Source organism: Thermobia domestica, chromosome 16, assembly GCF_964235325.1.
Source record: "Thermobia domestica chromosome 16, izTheDome1.hap1.1, whole genome shotgun sequence".
Lineage (NCBI taxonomy): Eukaryota > Metazoa > Arthropoda > Insecta > Zygentoma > Lepismatidae > Thermobia > Thermobia domestica.
This window is the reverse complement of record NC_137469.1, coordinates 121,350,841-121,372,034: the sequence shown is the minus strand read 5'-3', so window position 1 is coordinate 121,372,034 and position 21,194 is coordinate 121,350,841. Positions and strand designations below refer to the sequence as shown.

At 35.0% G+C, this 21,194-nt stretch overlaps 1 protein-coding gene across 1 annotated transcript in view; it reads left to right on the top strand.

The window, feature by feature from the left end:
* The window catches only part of LOC145673382 (structural maintenance of chromosomes protein 6-like), a 260,927-nt gene that overhangs the window by 83,551 nt on the left and 156,182 nt on the right, over positions 1-21,194 (top strand). The window contains exons 10-13 of the mRNA XM_081743030.1: positions 1,510-1,640; positions 9,706-9,906; positions 14,776-14,972; positions 15,153-15,299. Of these exons, the coding sequence (XP_081599156.1) occupies positions 1,510-1,640; positions 9,706-9,906; positions 14,776-14,972; positions 15,153-15,299 (676 nt within the window). The remainder of the gene's footprint in view (positions 1-1,509; positions 1,641-9,705; positions 9,907-14,775; positions 14,973-15,152; positions 15,300-21,194) is intronic.

Sequence of the window (21,194 nt, the reverse complement as noted above, 5' to 3'; positions counted from 1 at the left end):
TACTTCGCCGACGGTGTGCGGCGCTCTTTCTCCCGGTTCCTGCTGGTCCACGCTTATGTTCATATGTCGACCTTTGTCGACTTATGTTCATATGGGCTTGTTTCCTTGTTTTCAGTTGTTGAATCACCTCCCGACGTGTCTTCCCTCCACATCATATCCACCACTTCATTGTTGGTCACCTGGTGGTTATGCAACCACGCATAGCAGATATCACGGTGTCCACTATTTCGTATCTGTTTGAGAAATCGACATGGCACACACGCTTTATGGTTGTCAGATGGGAAACCTATCCATTCATTCCTATTTGAATGTCTCTTTCCTTGATATATTCTCCGGGAATCGCTACACACCTCTGGGGTATCCCTTTTGCACGGATACCTCACGTGTTGTACCGCACCAGTATCATCCTGGTTTCCCTCGTCGAAAAGAAGAAAGAAAGAAACTGAAAAAAAGAAGAAACTATACGTTCGAAATCAGACCAGAATATTATGGGCTCCTTTTTCTGGGACAGTGCGGTGTCATATTCGTAAATTTCTTGGAACATGGCTCCACAATTAAATACGAGCGTTATTGTTTGTAACGGGATGAGGTACGACATGCTCTCCAGACCAAGAGACCGGAGCAACAAGGTAAGGTGATCAAACTCTATCAGAACAATGACAAGCCTTACACAACCATGATGATACAAAAGAAAATCAGGAACATTGGATAGGAAGTTGTCCCTCAACCTCCCTATGATCCGGACTCGGCTTCTTTGGATTTCTTCGTGATTGGTCGACTGAAGACCCACCTGCGAGGAAAGACATTCGACAGTTACAAGGTCCTCATTTCTTGTGTGATACAATGGTGTAAAAGTCAACCACCTGAATTTTACCCTAGTGCATTCAAGGCATGGAAAGGACGTTGAACGAGGTGCGTCACAGCACGTGGCATGGTATTGTAGCCAAAGAATCAAAGTATGTTAAACTAAAATTTCATCATCATATTGCGACTAATAAAAGTAGAGCAACTATTAAAACGCGGATGACTAAAAAGAAATCCACTAGTGTCTCTTCCTGCAGAAATAATTTATGAATTCAATGCTCATGTAAATCAAGTGATTGTATACAGGGGCGCTCCGCATGTTTTTCTTTTTAGTCATACATAAATTAAATTTTTAAGAAGTAATTTTCTTGAAGCATAATTATTTTTATGCGTTTTAATATAAATGTAATATAATTTGCATATTTTGCTTCATATTTTTTAAAAGTAAGCAAGGAAATAAAAATACATTTAAAAAATTCCTATTTACTAACTTTTGATTCCAAATTTCCCTAGATTACTTAGATTTACCTCAATCAGCGAACAGTATATATTCTACAGTTTAGGTACCGTTATTATACAACTTCCACCACTCACCCATCTGTTCTTTGATGAAACGAAACTGTGTAAATCTTCCTGTTATTACCTAAATCAATTATTGACAACTATTTCATCTGCTTGACTTTATTAATTTTATTGTCGTTGTAGGTGGCCGTTGAAGAAAAGAAACTCGGTACTTTCCAGAAAGCACACGAAGACTCCAAGAAGAGTTTTGATGATTTAAATAAGGAAGTCGAAGATTTAAACTCAAAACATAACGAAGCAAAACAAAGAGAAAGGTAAAGTAACAGATTGGTTTTCTTTGACTAATGGCGCATATAAGTTTGTTCCTTCTGGCACAAATTAACTTACCTCGAATACATTTTAAGAACTAACGAAAGAATATTGAAAAGCAATTTTCCACTAAAATATATATTTAAAAAAATGATTAGTTTCAAATCAGACTTTTCGGAAGTGAAATGCAAATATTCTGACAAGTTTTCTCTAAACTTTAGGAATGAGTCGATACATGAGATAGGACATGCTTTGTGGAATTCGAGATGAGCCTGTGCACATATATATACAGGGTGCACTGAATAACAAATGTAGTATTGTAAGCTTTCACATTTATATAGATGTCAAAGAGGAGTTTGTTTCCAAAAGGTACTATATCCATTTTTTTTTCAGAATTTGAAATTTTATTGAGAACAAAAAGATTAGTGGTACTTCTCCATAAATATGATGATAATTTGTGCCAGAACGCTCTGAAATCATGTTAAAAAACGAACTTTAGAAACACATTGTTCCAATATGTACTATATCCAGAGATTGCTTTTTCCAAAACATACTATATCCATTCTTCATTCTATAATGTACGTCCAGTATTGTCTTCCTTTTCATTGCAAAATGTACTATATCCAACTAAAACAGCCAAACAGTTCTTTTAGGCTCGTTTTTAAGTATTCTGAGTGAGAAATGACAGAGTTTCATTTGTAAATTGTACTGAAAGAATTCATGCTTTCATTTGACAACGTTGCATTTAGTAACGTCGTTACAACAAACAGTAAACATTATTGTTAAGATCATGGTTGATGCCACTCTTATTGCTAGCAGTGCTCGCTTTTAACTAGTTTTGCACTTTAGTTAAAGTCAAACATTACACTTTTCGAGTTGTTTCTGTAATATGTTTGTTTTTTGAAGCTTCTTTAATAAATATCATAATGTTCCCTTGTAGCAAGAAAGTTTTCGGCCAGGTGGCGCGTGCATGGTTTCTGGGTTTCTACGCTTGCACTTGAAATGCATACTTTCATACAATCTGCCTTTTGTTGTACTTGCAAGCGATGCTTTAGACCCTTCGCATAGGGTCATAGCATCTCTGTCCGTTCATTAGTTTTTGACTTGACTTGACTTCTAAAACGCTTGCGTCAAGCTTGAATGGAACATTGAATGCAAGGTTGCCCCCATGTAACTTCACTACTGGAATCCAGCTTGCGGCATGCTTGCACGTTTTCCAATCAAGCTGGATGCAAGCTTGACCGACTTGCAATTCAAGCTTACAGCAAGCGGTTTACAAGTTGTCTTTGCTATTAGAGTTATCGAGTGAAGAAGAATATAGTGATCAAGACGCATTGGACTATTGTACTGAAACACCACCAGAACATTCATGGAAAGGACACAAATAGATTGTGAACTTATATGCATTTATCTCGTGTAATAAAAACTAATGTCAGAGTGTATGGTTTTTGTGTACTATTTAGTAAGAAAGTATTTGAAAAATATAATCTTGCATTACCCTCTTCTATAATTTCAGTTTCAAAACATACTATATCCATTCTATTTAGTACCAAAACATACTATATCCATTCTATTTAGTGCCAAAATATACTATATCCACATATAAACCCAAAAGGTACTATATCCATAATTTCTAAAATTTTAAATATTTTATTAAAAATTACTAAGTACATGTTTGCACCGAATTATATATCAGTAAAATAAATTATAAAATATTTTACCTAAATAAAATTGAATAACTACTCTACAGCAAAATTTAATGATCATTTTTGTTTTTTTTCTGTTTCCTGAAAAAATTCCAACTGTGATATAGTACATTTTGGAAACAAGCTCCTCACCTGACGTAGTACTTTTTTTTAAAAAAAAAATAAAAGTGTATATTACATTGGCAACACTTCAATCTTGTGGTATCACAAAATGTGCCAAACAATGATTTCCTGTTGGTATTTGCATGGAATATAATTTCAGCGTTGTTTGTCCATTAGTTTGAAAGTTGCAAAGAAACATGAAAATAAATGGTTATATATATATATATATATATATATATATATATATATATATATATATATATATATATATATATATATATATATATATATATACATGGAATAGGTTATGGGAAATATTTGAATCCCCTTCCTCCTTAGAACATTTATTTCAATGAAAGTGTAATGACTACAGATGTAAAACTACAGAATATACTTCCATAAATATTTAAACAACCTATCCTTACGGAATAAGTTTTAACTCAAATTGATACAAATAAAAAAAATAGCTTGAAGTGCGTACTAACTATCTTCCAAGAGTCATTTCAAACTGGTTAGACTTTTCAAAACCAAGAATATTATGAATTCGACACAAATCTTATTCATTTTAGACATTTTATTTTTCACCAGCCCACCCTCTGCAAATGGGGACGAACTTCGACTTAAAGGGGATTGCGGGCGTCATTATTCATTTCAGTATCCACTAAACCAGGGATGCAAATAAGCAACAAGATTTTACTGGCCCAAGAAAAAAGCTACAAACCCACATCCACAATAGAAATCACTTACTTACCTTCGGTATGACATTAAATACTCGCCCGCACCGATGAACCCCGGGCGGGTGGTTATTTGCATTCATGCACTAAACCTATGGATTGGACACTAATATCGGTTGTTTCTTATCATTTTTATGTCTGACCCTCCTACTATCTATCCTTAGGAGTCCTCAGGGAGTCTTGCCCCAACTGAGGGCTGAACTTGTACTTAAACGGCATCAGGACCTAACACCAATTAACATAGCGAAGCTGAAAACTAGTGATTCGTCATTAATATTGGTTGTTTTCGGTATATTTACGTGTCACCTTTACACCACTCCTTCCCCGGGTGCCAATAACGGCTTAAATCGGATTTAACGGCATTGGATGTGTCACTATTTATCTAAGCGACTCCGAAAACTACGAATTCGACACTATAATATTGGTTGTTTTCGATCATTTTGTATTCCTTTCCCTTCCTTTCCCCTTGGAGTACTAGGTGGTCTTATTCTAACTAGGAGTTGACCTTGGACTTATGGATTCGACACTGATATCGATCATTTTCATATTTATATGCCACCGTTTCTTCCTCAGAAGTAATAAAGTGGCTGGATTTGGGTTTATATGGCATCAGAAGTGTCACTGTTAATCTCAGCGACCTAGAAAACTACGGATTCGACACTCATGCCAGCCGTTTCAATCATTTTTGTCATCTCTCCTACTCCCTCTAGATGTGCTAGGAAGTCTTATCTTCATTGTGGGTATGAAAGTGGACTGAAAGGGCATCGAAACTGTCACCAATCAACTCATGGACCTCGAAAACTATGAATTCGACACTAATATCGCTCGGTCATTTTCGATCACTTCTATATCTTCCCTTCCCTGCCTCGAAAGTGTGCGAGGGGGTCTTGCGCCAACAGTACCATTAACCAGAGTGTAAGTTTGGTTAAAATTCACCAAGGGGTTAATTAGTCATAGTGGCATATATACACACACACGCGCATACACACATACAATCATTTTGTATAGCTCTACATAAATAAAAGGTGAAGCAATATATATGACTATATATAGATGGTGATCAGAAAAATGGAAACGCCTGAACAAAATTGCAACTTACCAGATTAATATGGTGTCTGGCCACCTTTCGCCTTCAGAACAGACTTGATGCGACGTGGAATGGAGGCATAGAGGTCGTGAATGGTAGCAAGTGGAATTTTACACCATTCCTCGTGCAGGGCATCGGCCAGTTCTGTGAGAGAGGATGGAGGTGGAAATCGTCGCCGGAGTCATGTTTCCAAGACGGACCACAGATATTCAATTATGTTGAGATCTGGGGATTGGGCGGGCCAGGGGAGGTGTTGAACTTCATCCCGATGTTCCTCAAACCACGCTGCAACAACGCCACCTGTGTGAATGGGTGCATTATCATACTGGAAGATGGCGTCATTGTCCGGGAACAACATCCGGACCATAGAATGCAAGTGGTCTCCTAAAATTACGACATAATCGTTGGCAGTGATTCGTCCGCTAAGTGTGACCACAGGACCCAATGAAAACCATGATATGGCGGCCCACAGCATCACCGAGCCGCCGCCATGTTTCACAGTTGGACGGAGACACTGCAGATCCTAAGTGTCTTTGGGCGTTCTCCACCCATAAACACGACCCGTGGTTGGGAATAGGGTGAAGGATGACTCATCCGACCATATCACACGTTTCCAGTCCTCAACGGTCCAAATTGCATGGTCGCGGCACCATTTGCGGCGCGCGAAAGCGTTAAGGCCCCTGATGAGCGGTTTGGCCCGTGCAACACGACCCCGTAAGTTCATGTCATGCAATTCTCGGCGGACTGTGATTGTCGAAACAGGGTGGGGGAGGTGCTGATTGAGTTCCTCCGTCACTTGCTCCGCAGTGGCACGACGGTTCTGCGTGACAATGCGCTTTAATACCCGGCGTGACCTGTCACTCATGATTTTCTTCCGCCCACTGTTCCGCTTCCTCGATGTGGTTTTCCCGTGTGTTGTGTAGGCCGTCATCACCTTCGACACTGGCCCACGCGACACACCTAACACAGTAGCCACTACCGTCACACTCACTCCACATAACCGTGCACCAACAATTTTCCCTCTTTGAAAATCTGAGAGGTCTCCCATTTTACACTACCTCCGTCTGCTGCAGCCACTGGACACTGCTGTTCCACTGCGCCTGACGTAGTATAGAGACCGACCTAACACATCACCATCAGCGGTCCGGCGCTGTGAGTGCCACGACACCACTGCCAACCCATACATCTGACGTGTTGCCAACTACAGGTGTTTCCGTTTTTCTGATTACCATCTGTATGTGTGGCTATATATTTGTGACTATATTTCAAGAACATAATTTCCACGCTCTAATCAGAATATTGAGAGGTAATCTCCGTATGGCAATAGTTGCAGACAAATATACTACACACACTTATTTATTGTTATTACATGGTGTTCTTAATCTGTATTTAACATACACATATAATATACCGACATTCTGTCAACATCCGCCACATCTCATATGTTATGTTTTAAAAATGATAATTACTTATATCTGAAATGATTATATGAATTTATGTACAACTGATTAATTTTAATGTAATTATTTTATATAAATATTCATGCATTAAGGAATATAGCATTAAATACCGAAAAGCTTGATCCAAACGAGAATCAAAGTCACGATTTGAAGTCCCGTGGTTTATTACTGAGCTAACATAAACACTTTTGGCTACCTCCTTCTGAAGGAATATAACTGAATTTCCAAGACAATAACGTTCATATCCTGTGTTTTTGTGTGTTTTCTACTCTACTATGGATGTCAGAATCATGTTCACTGTCTTTTCTTTCAGTGGAAATGTTCTTTTACATACAGGAACTTGAATGACAAAACCAGCAGGTGCTAACATGTATACATAGTTTCGAAATACTGTATCATTAAGCATTTGAATGAATGTCACTTTTTTCAACATTTAATAACATTCCAACAATGTCTTATTACACTTAAAAGAAGAAAACATATCTGTACAATTTTTCAGGATAGGAAGAGTTGTCTTGGAGGTTCGAACCCGGCATCTTTTTTTACTGTTTCCCGAAGATACTGGAAGTTTGACTCTTATTTTTTTCTCAAAACACCATAATCAATGCGCTCATCCTTTGTGAAAATACGGTTTACATAGTACAGTTTATTAATAATTAATGAGAAGAGATATATGCATGAATGGAAATTGTTACGAAAAACGAGGAACATACGAAACAGGAAACTCGTAGAGTCACTTTGTTGGTGTTAGTTGAACAGAAGGTATGAACCATTGAACTCTTCAAAAAATAACATCATTGGCGGAGAGTTCATGCTGACAACACGAGACATTTTACATATAGAACTATGTCAATTTCTTGATAGTCATAAACACATATCATGGGTCGAAATTACAAATTTCACTGAGAATATTTTGTAAATATTTTGTATAATTTGGCGTTCCGCCATATAATTCGTTCCTTTTAAGCGGAGTAAATCGGGGCGCAGAAAATGTTCTTAAATTTTGGGGTGTCCAGTCAAATTCGGAACAAGTGGCAAGTTAATATGTATATATATGTCAGTATATTGACGCAAAGTTTTAAGGATTTTATGAGATTTTACAAAAATGTTATATATCTTCTAGCCCTATTCTCAAAATTGAGGGTGCTTTACTGGAAGGTGAAAATCAAAATTCGATTTTCTTAAAAATTGCTTAAACAGTTCTACTTACATTTGAGATTTCAATTATTTGAATTTATACAACAACTTGACATTAGTCATTGTAACAGACCCGACTCGATCCGATATTTTTTGGAAAATTCCAGGAGTAGTTAACTGGAAGGATATTTGTCCCCACGGCACCAATATTTCTGTTCATAGTTAATAAATAATATTTCATTAATAACTTTGCAATGTTGGATAATAAACTTTTGTCACAAAATATCAAAAAGGATATTTTATTGACATGAATGTGTTTTATTTGACTATTTTCTAAAGAAAACTACTCGAATGATTCTATCTATAATTGATTAATAAATTCTTGATTTGCGACACTACAAATTAACATTTTTCTCGAAGAATTCCACAAAAAGAGTTGGTTGTTTTTCAATTCTTTTTCGGCTGGAAAATGGCTACAATGTATTCATACGTACCACAAAGATATATTACACTCAAAATCCAATAATATAATTCGTTTCTATAAGAATAATTTAAAAAGAAGTTTGCAAGTAAAGTAGATTCCATTTAGACGATTTTCTTGGAAACGGATCTTGTGATTTTTACTGAACACAATTGCTACTTCAGCGACTCAATTGGTGAACCTAATAACTTTTGAAGTACATCACCAACTAAATAATAATGCTTGAGTCTAGCAAACAATCTTGCGATTTTTAAAAGAAAAAACGGGAAAAAGGATTTGCAGTGTTCGTGTTTGACTATTCTATTTGCAAATTGAGTGATATGGAGTTTGACAACAGATGTCTTAAATATACATATTAAATTAAAGAAAAGTCCATTCAAACTATATGGGGAGTATGAATTTCGCTTTGCAGAAGTAACAGTGCAGTACAGAAAATTTTATTAGTACAGTGATTAATCGAGTCCAACTCAAGCTATATAGTTAGTGATAAGTTTCTTTATTTTAAAATTATCACATTTTTTTGTATTTGCTTTTATGAAATTATAGGAAAATATTCTGGCTTAATGGGAGAGTACTCACCTATTGTGAGAGGGGTCTCCGGTTCGTTCTCAGGTCATGTGAGTTTGTTGTGGACAACATCGTATCTGTGGGTTTTCTCAAGGTTCTCCCGCTTTCTCCTACATTTTCAGTTCATCAATTGTTTCATAATCATTTATTGCCATTAAAGATCCTCCTTTAGCCTATAGGGCATAATCGTAGAATCTCATTTTATACTTTCATAGCATTATAAGAATTAAAGAACTAATATTTAGTATTATTGGTTCCTAAATTCTAGTAACAATGTTATTAATTTACAGTGCAAATACTTTTATGGATCCATAATTCACTATCACTAGAATATGCCTGAATCTATAATAAACAGATAAGTACAATTATTATAAATAGAGAACTAAAGCACTAGTGAGTTGTATTCAAGGAACAATGTCGTGTTTCCTGAAATCACAACTCTTAATATAAATGGAGGGAGTTAGCGCAACAGTGGTCTAACAGACATTTTTAAAAATGGAGAAAAATCAAGTTAAACACATGTGGGTTTTTTTGTACAATATAACAAAAGCAAGCACAAGTGGTTGAATGTGTCATACATTGTACATACATATATTGTACAAAAGACCACATGTGTTTAACTTGATTTTTCTCCATTTTTAAAAATGTGGGTCAGACTACTGTTGCGCTCACCCCATCAATTGCGTTTTGTTGTCGAGCCATATAAGCTCAAAATAGGAACTATATTTAAAAAAAAACTGACTTGATAATTTTCATATAATTAATGTAATTCATCTTTTATCTGATTATTATATAGCCAGTTATCTGAAGAAATTGCAGTAAAGAAAACAGAAATGCAGGAAGATGAAAAGCACTTGAAAGAATTGAAAAGAATCCATAAGGAAAAGACAGAGGCATATTCTCAAAGGCTTGAAGAGAAGAGAAATGCACAGAGAGCAGTCAACAGAAAAAAGAACGAAATTTCAAAACTTCAGACTGAGATAGAAAAAATTCAAAAGTAAGTTGATTGTTAATTATATGTGTCATGCTAGTTTTGTTCACGTTACTGTTGTATACAGGTCATTCCACGTGAAATCACCTAGAGCACTGTGCTTCAATGTCTCAGATTCTCTTCAAAATTTTTTCATTCATAAATACCAATGAAATTATGCTCAATTAATTTTTTCCGATTTTTTGGATGAGAAATGAGCTGGGGAGAAATTTTTAAAAACTGTGAATTTTGCTTCAATTTCACTTTTTGGCACTCAGCATCATGGAACTAAATTACCACAAGTTCCTTATTTTTGAAGTTATTAGGCTCATCCAGGTGTCAAATGAAAGCTTAATGCTTGCTCTTTCAGTAGATCCTAAGTAACCTTGCAAAAGATTACACTGTCAAACATTAAGGGCCATAGAAAACAAAGTTTATTTTTTTTACAAATTTTGCCGTTGCTCAAAAGTTACAACTATGAAACTTTTGAAACTTTTTTGTACATACATCTTAACACGTACATGGTATGGTTAAAAAATAGTGTTTTTTGTATTTTTGTAATTATTATTTTTGCACGTCAGAGTGCAGTTTATGAATCGCTCTGGGCTTTCTATATTCTGCTGTCCACAAAATGAAGACTTTGTTGGATACCTTTTGAAAATATCATCTGGGAAGTTCCTGTTCCATCTCTTACAAGCCCAGCCCGGACTTACGCAACTGAAAGCAAAATTAAAAGAAGACATCATATAATCAATGAAAAGAATGAGCTGTGAAATATAGGACACAACATTTTGTATGTAAATCTATGTGATTCTAAGAAGTATTACTGGTATGTATGTTTATTGTTTTCATCTATGTATATTAGTCTATTATTTTTTATTTCTGTTGATAGGGTTTGTAATAATCACTCAACTCCTTACATTGCTAGGCCTATATTTTCCATTCAAAAAACCGCAAAATTATTACAAAAAAGGTATTCCTTTTTGTTATTTAATCATACCTAGTAAATGCAAACTAATCCAATAAAAAGTTATAAGAGTTTGATAGTTGTAAGCGATGGTACAATTGGGAAAAAAGTTGAAAGTCATAGTTAAAGTACAAAAATATAATATTATGGTAATACCAAAACTACACTTTACGCCAGTTCTATTTTTAAGTATACCTAATATTTACTAACGAGGAAGGTCCATAAACCGTGAGAGTTGAATTTTGATGAAAATTTGTGACAAGATTCAGTTTGAGTTGCTAAGTAACGTAGTAATAGTCACTGGATGCGCAAACGCTTCGTTGAGCTGCCACACCGACGCCATCTTGAAATCCTGTAGGCAATGTCCAAGAATACCCTTTTAGCACAAAAATGAAAAAGCTTTTGATAGATCTGACTTCAGTATTGTAAACCAAAGTAGATCATCTATATGTGAGAGTACTTCCAGTGCATGATCGCCATCTTGAAAGGCGCCATATTGAATCGCCGTCAAATATGATAAATGGCAAGGGGGTCATGTGGGGTATCAAATAGCACTGGAATTTACTCCTGAATCTATTTCTATAACCAAAGTTTACATATCTGTTTTCACTTCAGAGTTAAGAGCTCTCTCGCCCACAGGAACATATAAAAACTGAGCAACTAAAATTTGTGTTATGAAATGCGGTCGTGCGAACAATTGCATGATTTTAACTAATGCAGTACAATAGCCACTATACCAATCAGATCTTGAGACTAGTAAGATATATCGTTAATTAAATTGAAATGCCTGTAGTGAAAAATGGAATAGCAGCACTGTAACAAATTATACCTATTTCAAAGTGCGCTACATATATGAGTCTGTGTGTGTTGCGATTATGCATAGCATTTAAATGCTGTAATATAAGTTAGGTGCAACGGCACATATGATTTTACAAGAATCTGTCTTGAAGTTATTAGAAAATTAATAGAAATAATAATAGAAAAAAATATTAGAAAAATAATATAAACTATTGCACATAAGCAAATATTAACCTACTAACCTTTTGCTCTTCAGTTGTGATGATGGAGATTCAAAACGTAGTGATTAGCACACAGCATCATGGAGCAGTGCAAACACTTAACAAATGCACTTTCGTCACAATCTTCATGACTACAGACACTATTTTCTACTAGTCTTCAGAACATTTGTAAATTAACTAACTATTGCTCCTGTTATGTACTCACATTTCTGCCATGCATATGCAAGCATGTCCTTTAGGACTGGCGCACAAAATTGATGATACACAACAGAATGCATTTTCTTTATGAATATTTTGCCATATAACTTGTACACCGAACAAGTGAACACCTGCTACAATCAGTTATTTATCACAGTTTTGATATGAAAACTACTCTTGCCCTTATTATAAGCAAGTGTTTTATCGTTAAAGGTGGAATCGAAGGGAAAAGCAAGAAAGAGGCTTGTTTTATGGATTGCAACTTGGAATTGAATCTTGTAATAATCTTTACTGCCACATATTCTTAGCAGGTGTGCATGCATTCTCTTATCACTAATAGCAGAACAGACAAAAGAAAAGTGAATTCTAAGTTTCCAGGTATATCTTCGAAGAATTGGCTGTGAACTGATAATTTCAATCTCCTTCATTGTTCAATGCGGCAGCAATAAATCGATTGTATTTAGAGAAACTGTCAATAAATACATTAAAGTATTTTAACTTCGTAATATACACGGTAAATTATAAGTTGTCAAGTATGAGTATTGGAAAAGAATGCATTATTCTGCAACAATGATGGTCTTTGCGTAAGGTTTCTAGATTGGAGAAGAAAACTTAACACACTGTAATGGACCACGTAAATTGACTAAAATAGATTTTTGGTTTGATACAATTCAACGTCCCACACGCCTGCTACGCTAAAGGAGACGTGGGCCTACTGATTATAGTGGAATCCGAACCATTTTGGTCGTTCAACTAATATGTACCAGTTTATATCATTTTTCTAATATATATCCGAACAATCCATTTTGGTATTATTTGCTTGTCAGTACTATTTGGCATGTGTTTCATCGACCAGCAGTCTATTCCATCGCACTTTGAAATAGGTATAATTCTAGCATGCTGCTATTCCATTTTTCACTACAGGCATTTCAATTTAATTAACGATTTCTCTTGCTAGTCTCAAGATCTGATTGGTATAGTGGCTATTGTACTGCATTAGTTAAAATCATGCAATTGTTCGCACGACCGCATTTCATAACACAAATTTTAGTTGCTCAGTTTTTATATGTTCCTGTGAGCGAGAGAGCTCTTAACTCTGAAGTGAAAACAGATATGTAAACTTTGGTTATAGAAATAGATTCAGGAGTAAATTCCAGTGCTATTTGATACCCCACATGATCCCCTTGCCATTTATCATATTTGACGGCGATTCAATATGGCGCCTTTCAAGATGGCGATCATGCACTGGAAGTACTCTCACATATAGATGATCTACTTTGGTTTACAATACTGAAGTCAGATCTATCAAAAGCTTTTTCATTTTTGTACTAAAAGGGTATTCTTGGACATTGCCTACAGGATTTCAAGATGGCGTCGGTGTGGCAGCTCAACGAAGCGTTTGCGCATCCAGTAACTATTACTACGTTACTTAGCAACTCGAACTGAATCTTGTCACAAATTTTCATCAAACTTCAACTCTCACGGTTTATGGACCTTCCTCGTAAGATGATTAATTGAAAAAGTTTTAAAGTGTGACAGTTGTCACTTCAGAGTAGGGATGGCCAAAATGTTCCGAAATCGGAAGTTTCACTTTCCGAAATTTTCCCGAATTCCACATTTTTCCGAATTTCGAAATTTTTACGGTTTTACTTTTCAGAATGCGGAAAGTACAAATTCCGGAATTGGCCATCACTACTTCAGACAAAAGGCATATTCTGTTAACAACAGTAAATCTGTATATTTCGGTACATTTAAATCGCAAATAATAATAATAATTGCAACAATACCAAAAGCACCCTTTTATTTTTTAACCATATCATGTATGTGATAAAAAGAAGCTTCAAGAGTGTAACCTATGAGCAATGATACAATTTGTAATAAAACTTAAAACTGTATATTTCCGTACACGCAAAATAAAAAAAAAATACAAAAAAACCAAAAGTACCCTTCTTACATTTTGTCTATATCATTTATGTACTAAGATAATTCGATTTAAAAAGTTTCAAAAGTTTCGTAGTTGTAACTTACGAGCAATGACATAATTTGTAACAACACTTAAAACTGTATATTTCCATACATGTAAAATACCAAATAATAATAATAATAATAATAATAATAATAATAATAATAATAATAATAATAATAATAATAATAATTACAAAAATACCAAAAGTCGCCTTTTTATTTTTTAACCATATCATGTATGTGCTAAGATGATTCGCGTAAATCACTTGCATGAAAATATTTAAAATAGGTAGTTTACTGTTGGAACAAGTTGTTTTGTGACACTTTTGTCAAATACAACAGATGCGGTTTTATTCATGTTTTATAAACAAACATTTTATTAATATCCCTAAAATATGGAATAAGTAATTTCTTATGAAAAATCCATAAGGAGTAGTTTATTTCTGGAAATAAATTTTCATCGGGCAAAAACGCCTCATAATTTTGTTCATATTTCCCAAGTAATAATTGCGGCGTAACATGATTTAGTTTAAGAAGTTGGAGTGATAAAATTTATTGCTGGTGGCTTGTACTATTTTTCTTTTAGTGTTATAGAGAGTCAGAATACCTAGTATCTTGATCGTTGGAGGAGTTCCGTTCATATAAGTAAAAAATAATCTATACCTTATTTTCTTTGATTGAGCACAATGCCTTTTTCTGCAGAAGGTCAGTGCATACAGGTGTGATGATAGTATAAATCTCTCCTAGGTCTGCTGCTGACATTGAAGCTAGAAAATCGGAAATAGAAAAGAAGAAAAAGTTATTAAAAGAACAACGTGAGTCTATTAATATACAAATAGAACCTCTAAGAAAGCAACTTGAGCAGATGAAGGAAAAAGATTTAGAACGCCGGGAACAAGAAGTTTCCTTAGAGACAGAAAAAAGAGAATCACAACGTCAAATTGGTAAGTATGAAAGTATTACACCTGGTCATCAATAATCAGTTTTCTTTACATTTGATTTAGATACGTCAACAAAGTGACTTATGTATTCATGTGATCTTGTTTGTGATATTCTATTGCTATTCTTGCATGATATCTTTTGGTTATTTCCGGTCAATAATTCTACATACCTTTTATTTAAAGCACAATTGAAGGAAGAACTAAGGCTCATAAGGGAACAAGAAAATAATGCCTTAACAGTGTATGGTCATCGGATTCCTAGACTTAACCAGAGAATACAACAACTTCATAAGGAAGGAAGATTCAAAAAGATGCCCAAAGGACCAATAGGTATGATTACCATAATACATTATTTACATAATATTTTTTGGGGTGAATTTTGATAAGGTAATGATATACAATATGAATAAATTTATGTTTAGTGATGAAATATTGTTTCTGTCGTAGCTGTTATAAAGTGAAAGTCTTTTTGTAGTAATCATAGTGTTCTTTTATGAACGTGAATCAAATCTCTGGAATCATTTTTTAAAATCAGAAATCGAAATGAAATTAATGAAATGAAATCTGTCAGTTTAACGCAGGGTCGGATCCAGGACAGACTTCTGGAAGGGGGGGCGGTGGATTTTAATACTGCTACTTAGAGCTACTTTTAAAAGCTCCAAACTCTGGGATGGGTTTGATTTATATATAAAATAAGGAAGCTTCCCCTTCTGGTGGGAAAGGGGAACGATTGCTCCGATCGCCTCCCCTGGATCCGCCCCTGGTTTAACTTCCCACGTAATGCCTTTTAGGCTAAGGAAGACGGATGATTAAAGCAAGTGAATGAAGAGGAAAGAATTGACGCAATTAGAATGTGGCAAGAGACGGGAGTTCCCCGAAAAAATCTCATAAACACGATCTTGTCTACAACAAACTTACTTGATCGGGAATTGAACCAGGAAACCCACGCACTTAAGGTAATGGCTCTACCACTGTGCACCCCATAGAAATCGAAACGAAATCCTGAGTATGAATATTAAGTAAATGGCATTACCTGATGATTGATATTAGCTTCAATCTCAAAGATGGTAGATAATCTTAAATCTTGCTGAAAAGCAGATGTATGTTTACATATATGAATTTCATCTAGAATTTTCTCAAAAACACCAATTCATTTCTTCTTCGGTCTGTTTGTTATTTAAAAGATAATGCCGATGAAGTGTGGTTTGAGATATGTTCAAACAAATTATTGGTTTGTAAAGCACAAAACAATACGGGGTGACTACAAATGATAGAAGTGCTTTCATATATTACTGTACGTGTATTATACAACGTATCATGAGATAACATTACTTTTTTGTAGAGTAACTTATCGAGTTTTTTGACACACTACAAGTATTTGATTTCTTATACCTTTGCAACTCAGCAAACATTAACTCTGTAATCAAGATCATCCCTGTCGCAAGACACTATGTCTATATCAATTCGATCAAAGGCAATTTATGCTACAGTTATCCCATATAATTCAAAAGAGAAAGTATAGATCTAAATTCGTCACATAACATCACACAAAAAAGCCATGATGACACAATACAGTATATCTATATCAATTCGATCAAAGGCAATTTTAGAGATATGTTACAGTTATCCCATATCACTCAAAAGAAAAAGTATAAAGTTAAATTCATCACATAAGCTCACACAAAAACGGGTTAGATCAAAGGAAAATTGTACAGTGGGCCACATAAACTCATGAGGTACAAAATCCGTGAGTTAAGCAACCCAACTAATGCCCGCTCCAAGATTAATTACGCCTGGTAGAGTAGCTAGAACAGCAGCATGAAGTTGTCCCCACCTGTGAAAAGAACAATTCGTAAAGAGTGTTTTTGTGCAGAAGTGGAGCAAAACGCTGGCTGACGAAATGACAAAAGGGAATCTTTGGATACTTGTACTCACAATAATTCTTGTTTGTGTGATACACATGTAAAATTATACAGAAGCACTTGAAAAAATTATAAAGATACTAGAAAAGCAGATTAGATGATAACAGTCGGGGGACTTGGTTAATCTTATACTGTAATTAACTCAAATGAGGGATTATAAACAAGTTTACTTAGTTCAAATAACTATACATATCAGCGTATCAAATAATATACGGATAGAGTGTGTGGTATATGTAGTAGGTTATTTTTTTTAACTAACTCAAAGCTTTGCGCTTAGTTTTGAAACTATTAACAGTAGTCCTACTTGTAAATCAATTAAAAATATGGATGGATCATTTGGGAAGAAGAACCCAACCCCCAATGAAAATTATGGGGGTCTAAACGCGAGCGTGAGCTCCTAGGTTCCGGTGCCACTGTTTGATACGTAATATTACTTCGAAAGAAGAAATTGTTGATTTCGTTAATCATTAAATGATTTTTGAAAATGCTATTGGTAATTTATTTGTAAATATTATAAATGCAAGATTCGATAACACTCAGACGAGCTGGAGAACTTATCCGTATTAACGTATTTCCCGTTAAGTTGGGAATATTACTAAGAGTTCATGGTTTGTATAATATTTGTGAAAATGTACACATTGAGACACAAAGAAAAGAGGGAGAATATAATATTAATAAACAATAACTTAAGAATGCATGAAATTAACGGATAATATCAAATATAGAACCATTAACAAAATTAACTCTGTAACTGTTTTTTTTTCATTTATTTTTCTTCCTTTATTTTCAGAATTACATCATCACTAAATTTCTCCACTGGAGATAATCTTTCATTTAGCAGTATCCAACTGGAGCTCAGCCTTGTAAATGAAACATTTTAAAAATTGTGTAAAGGGGAGGACGAGAATCGAACCCAAACTGCGGGATCAGAAAAGCACAACTCTAACCACTCACCTAAAACGTTACTTATTCTGCCTTTCTTAAATAAAGAGCCTTTTCAGTTTGTTCAAAACAGTCGCTTGTTAATAGACAAAGTGATTGGCAAACAACAGGAATATGTAATTGAGGACTCGAAGGGTATTCACTAAATTATCAACACTACAGATTTTTAAAAACAAAATACAGAACTCATTTATTTTGAATCAAATACTATGCTATCAAATCTATTATAGAAGACTTTTATACATTGCAAGCACTGTAACGTAAAAATATCACGCCAAACTCACAATTGTACCGACATAAACAAAAGCGAGTGTGGAGCAGAAAACCACTTTATACAAAAGTCGAAAGAGGCGCTGTGAAGGCATGCGAAATGGTCGAGCGGTTTCAGTAAATACCTGTCAATCAGAAGTTTATGTGTTCAAACACTGTAGGAAGTATTCTCTTTTTTAAAAGTGTGTTCCTATTTTCGTAAGAGTTCTGAGAACATTTCTTTGAATAAGTCTTTAGCAACTACGTTTCTTTCAAATTCGATTAGAACGGAACATTATATGAATTGCAAATATAAAATCCATAGCTGAAAACAAAATATTAAGTATGTTCCATATTCTATTATTATCCTTTCATTTGTAATGAAAATTATTTATAAGCATTGGTGATTTCAGAAGGTTCTTCCCGGGGGATTGTCAATATATGAAGGACCGAAAACAGCTAAAACACTATTAGTCCACTTTGAGCATGATCGAAGATATGGCACCAAGGATGAAATTTGATAGGTCGACAGGATCTTAAATTCTCCCTTGAAATTACCAGTGTTTAAAGCTTTTCTTAATAAATAGAACATTACATTTATTTCTCTTTCTAAATGGCAAAATCATAACATAAAGAATACGTAAAAGAATAAAGAATTATAGAAGTAATGAAGTAAATATTATCGTGTAAGTTATCGATTTCTAGTCGGATTAAAACTCGAATATTCGTGTGGATTGCACTTTAATGTAAATCCTCTCTCTATATAATTCTTACTGGAAAGGCATGTGTGACTCCAATTGCTTAATCAATATTTTTAATGATATATTTTTATTGTAATATTTTTACTGTTCAATGTTGTATGCACTTCATTTCCCAAAGCAAAATCTCGCAAATGTATGGTGGACTAGTGAATATTACCAAATAAATTGTCGTTTAGTTTAAGTAAATGCTGCATCGCCTCATTTTAAACTTCGTACTTTAACTACTACTACTACTACTACTACTACTACTACTACTAATAATAATAATAATAATAATAATAATAATAATAATAATAATAATAATAAAATAGTCGTATCTTTATCAGAATTTCTGGCTTAGTCAATAACTGAATTCCACGTCGGCTCTATTCGAAGTTCTATTTAATCGAATCCGATAGAAACACAAAGAGAAACTTCGAGAACACGTAAAAGAAAAATCTTACTTTAATAGGACACGAACTAACCTTTAAGAGTGATTTACGCGCAAGCGCTTTAGACCACTTTTTTCTTCTCTTTAAGTGAACTGATTCACCGAACTATCTCAGTAACTTGTCCCTATTTTCTACTCGGTATACACATTTCACAGTTATTTTCAATAACCTTGAACGACAGGGACACGAACACAAAAACATTGAAGACTGTTAATGAGACTGTTCCAAATTTTCTCCCAGCGAGAATCGAACCCGGGACACCATATACCAAAGGCACACGTGCTAGCCACTAGATCGGCAGTGAGAGCAAATGAAACGTATTTTGTAGTGTCTGAAGTTTAAGCGTATTTCACCCTAATGTAATATGTCGATTGATCTTATGTTTATGTTCATCATATTTGTTACTTTGAGTAATGATATATGAACGATATGTTATTGATATAGGTTCTATTACATTTTCGTCCATAAACAGTACCTATGTATATAAATTATCAAAATTATTCATGATCTTTCATGAAAAGTCACTAGTGCGTGCGCAGTAGAAACAAAAGGATCCAGTTTACTGATAGTAGTCAAAATGAAAATTTTTAACAGACTGTCAGAATGCCTCAATGGAAAGCAGTAGTTCTCAACCTGGGGGCGCAGATTCCTCTTGGGTAAGTGTGAAGAGCGAGTAAGAGGGGCGAAGGCTAGGGCAGAAATGAATTGTGAAATGAATAGTATATGACCCTTTAAATGTATTATAATGTCCACTTATAATGACCCTTTACAATTAAGCTTGACAATTTTATAATGACCATTTAAAAAATAATACTGCACTAGGAGGGTATGCAAACGTCTTGCTGGAATTAAATATAAATTCCTGAGATTATTATTATTATTAGTCTCCCACTTCTTGGCCGAGATATGAAATATTCACCACTTTCTTCATACCGCTAAATCAATTTCATCACTGTTTTATCGTCACAGCCCAAAACGCAAGCAATCTGAATGAGAGTTTGTACCACTGTGACTCGATATATAATTTCCCCTCCCAGATTAGCAGATAGTTCTCTACAGCCTTTAGAGCGAGGCATTTTGACAGCCTGTAGAAATTTGCATTGTGATTCGTATTAGAAATGTCAGTAAAGTGGATCTTTCTTTTTCTACTGTGCATAATCTGCATCATTATCATGAGAGGTATTCCGCCATTATTAGCGGGTCTCTCGCACCAGCTGAGAACCTGCTATGCTCCATGATCTTCTGTTAACCTCTTCATCTTCACATACGATTTTTATTTTGATATCTCCCATAGTCTAATTCTGTTTCGATATAGGCTAATTCGTCCCCTCCTTGTCTTTCGTGCCGTCATAACCTCCATCACGTCCTTCATGATACAGTTCATTCTTAATCAATATCCCAACCGGTTTATCTTCCTCTTCTTAATAATATTTGGTCTAGGAATTAATTCTTGCGGTTGGTACGCACACATTGAAGCTGTAGTACAAACACAAAATACATAAATACCTTAAGAAAAATATTGTCCATCGCTAGCCACCACTTTCGCCCATCTGTCAGGCAATGTACGGATTTCGTGGCGAAAGAAGTCCTCATCCTTGGAAGCGATCCAGTCAGAGACCCATGTTTCGATATCTTCTGAAGAAGTAAACCGCTGTCCAATCAAATCGTTGTTCATGCAATCGAACAAGTAGTAGTCCGAAGGAGCAACGTCTGGTGAATACGGCGGGTGGGGTAAAACTTCCCATCCGACATTTTCTAAATAGGTTTTGACCGGTTTTGCGACATGTGGGCGAGCGTTATCATGTTGAATAATAAGTTTATCATGTCTGTTCTCCCATTCTGGTCGTGTTCTGGCCAGAGCTTGCTTCAAACGCATTAATTGTCGTCGATAACGTTCTCCATTCATAGTTTCACCCGGTT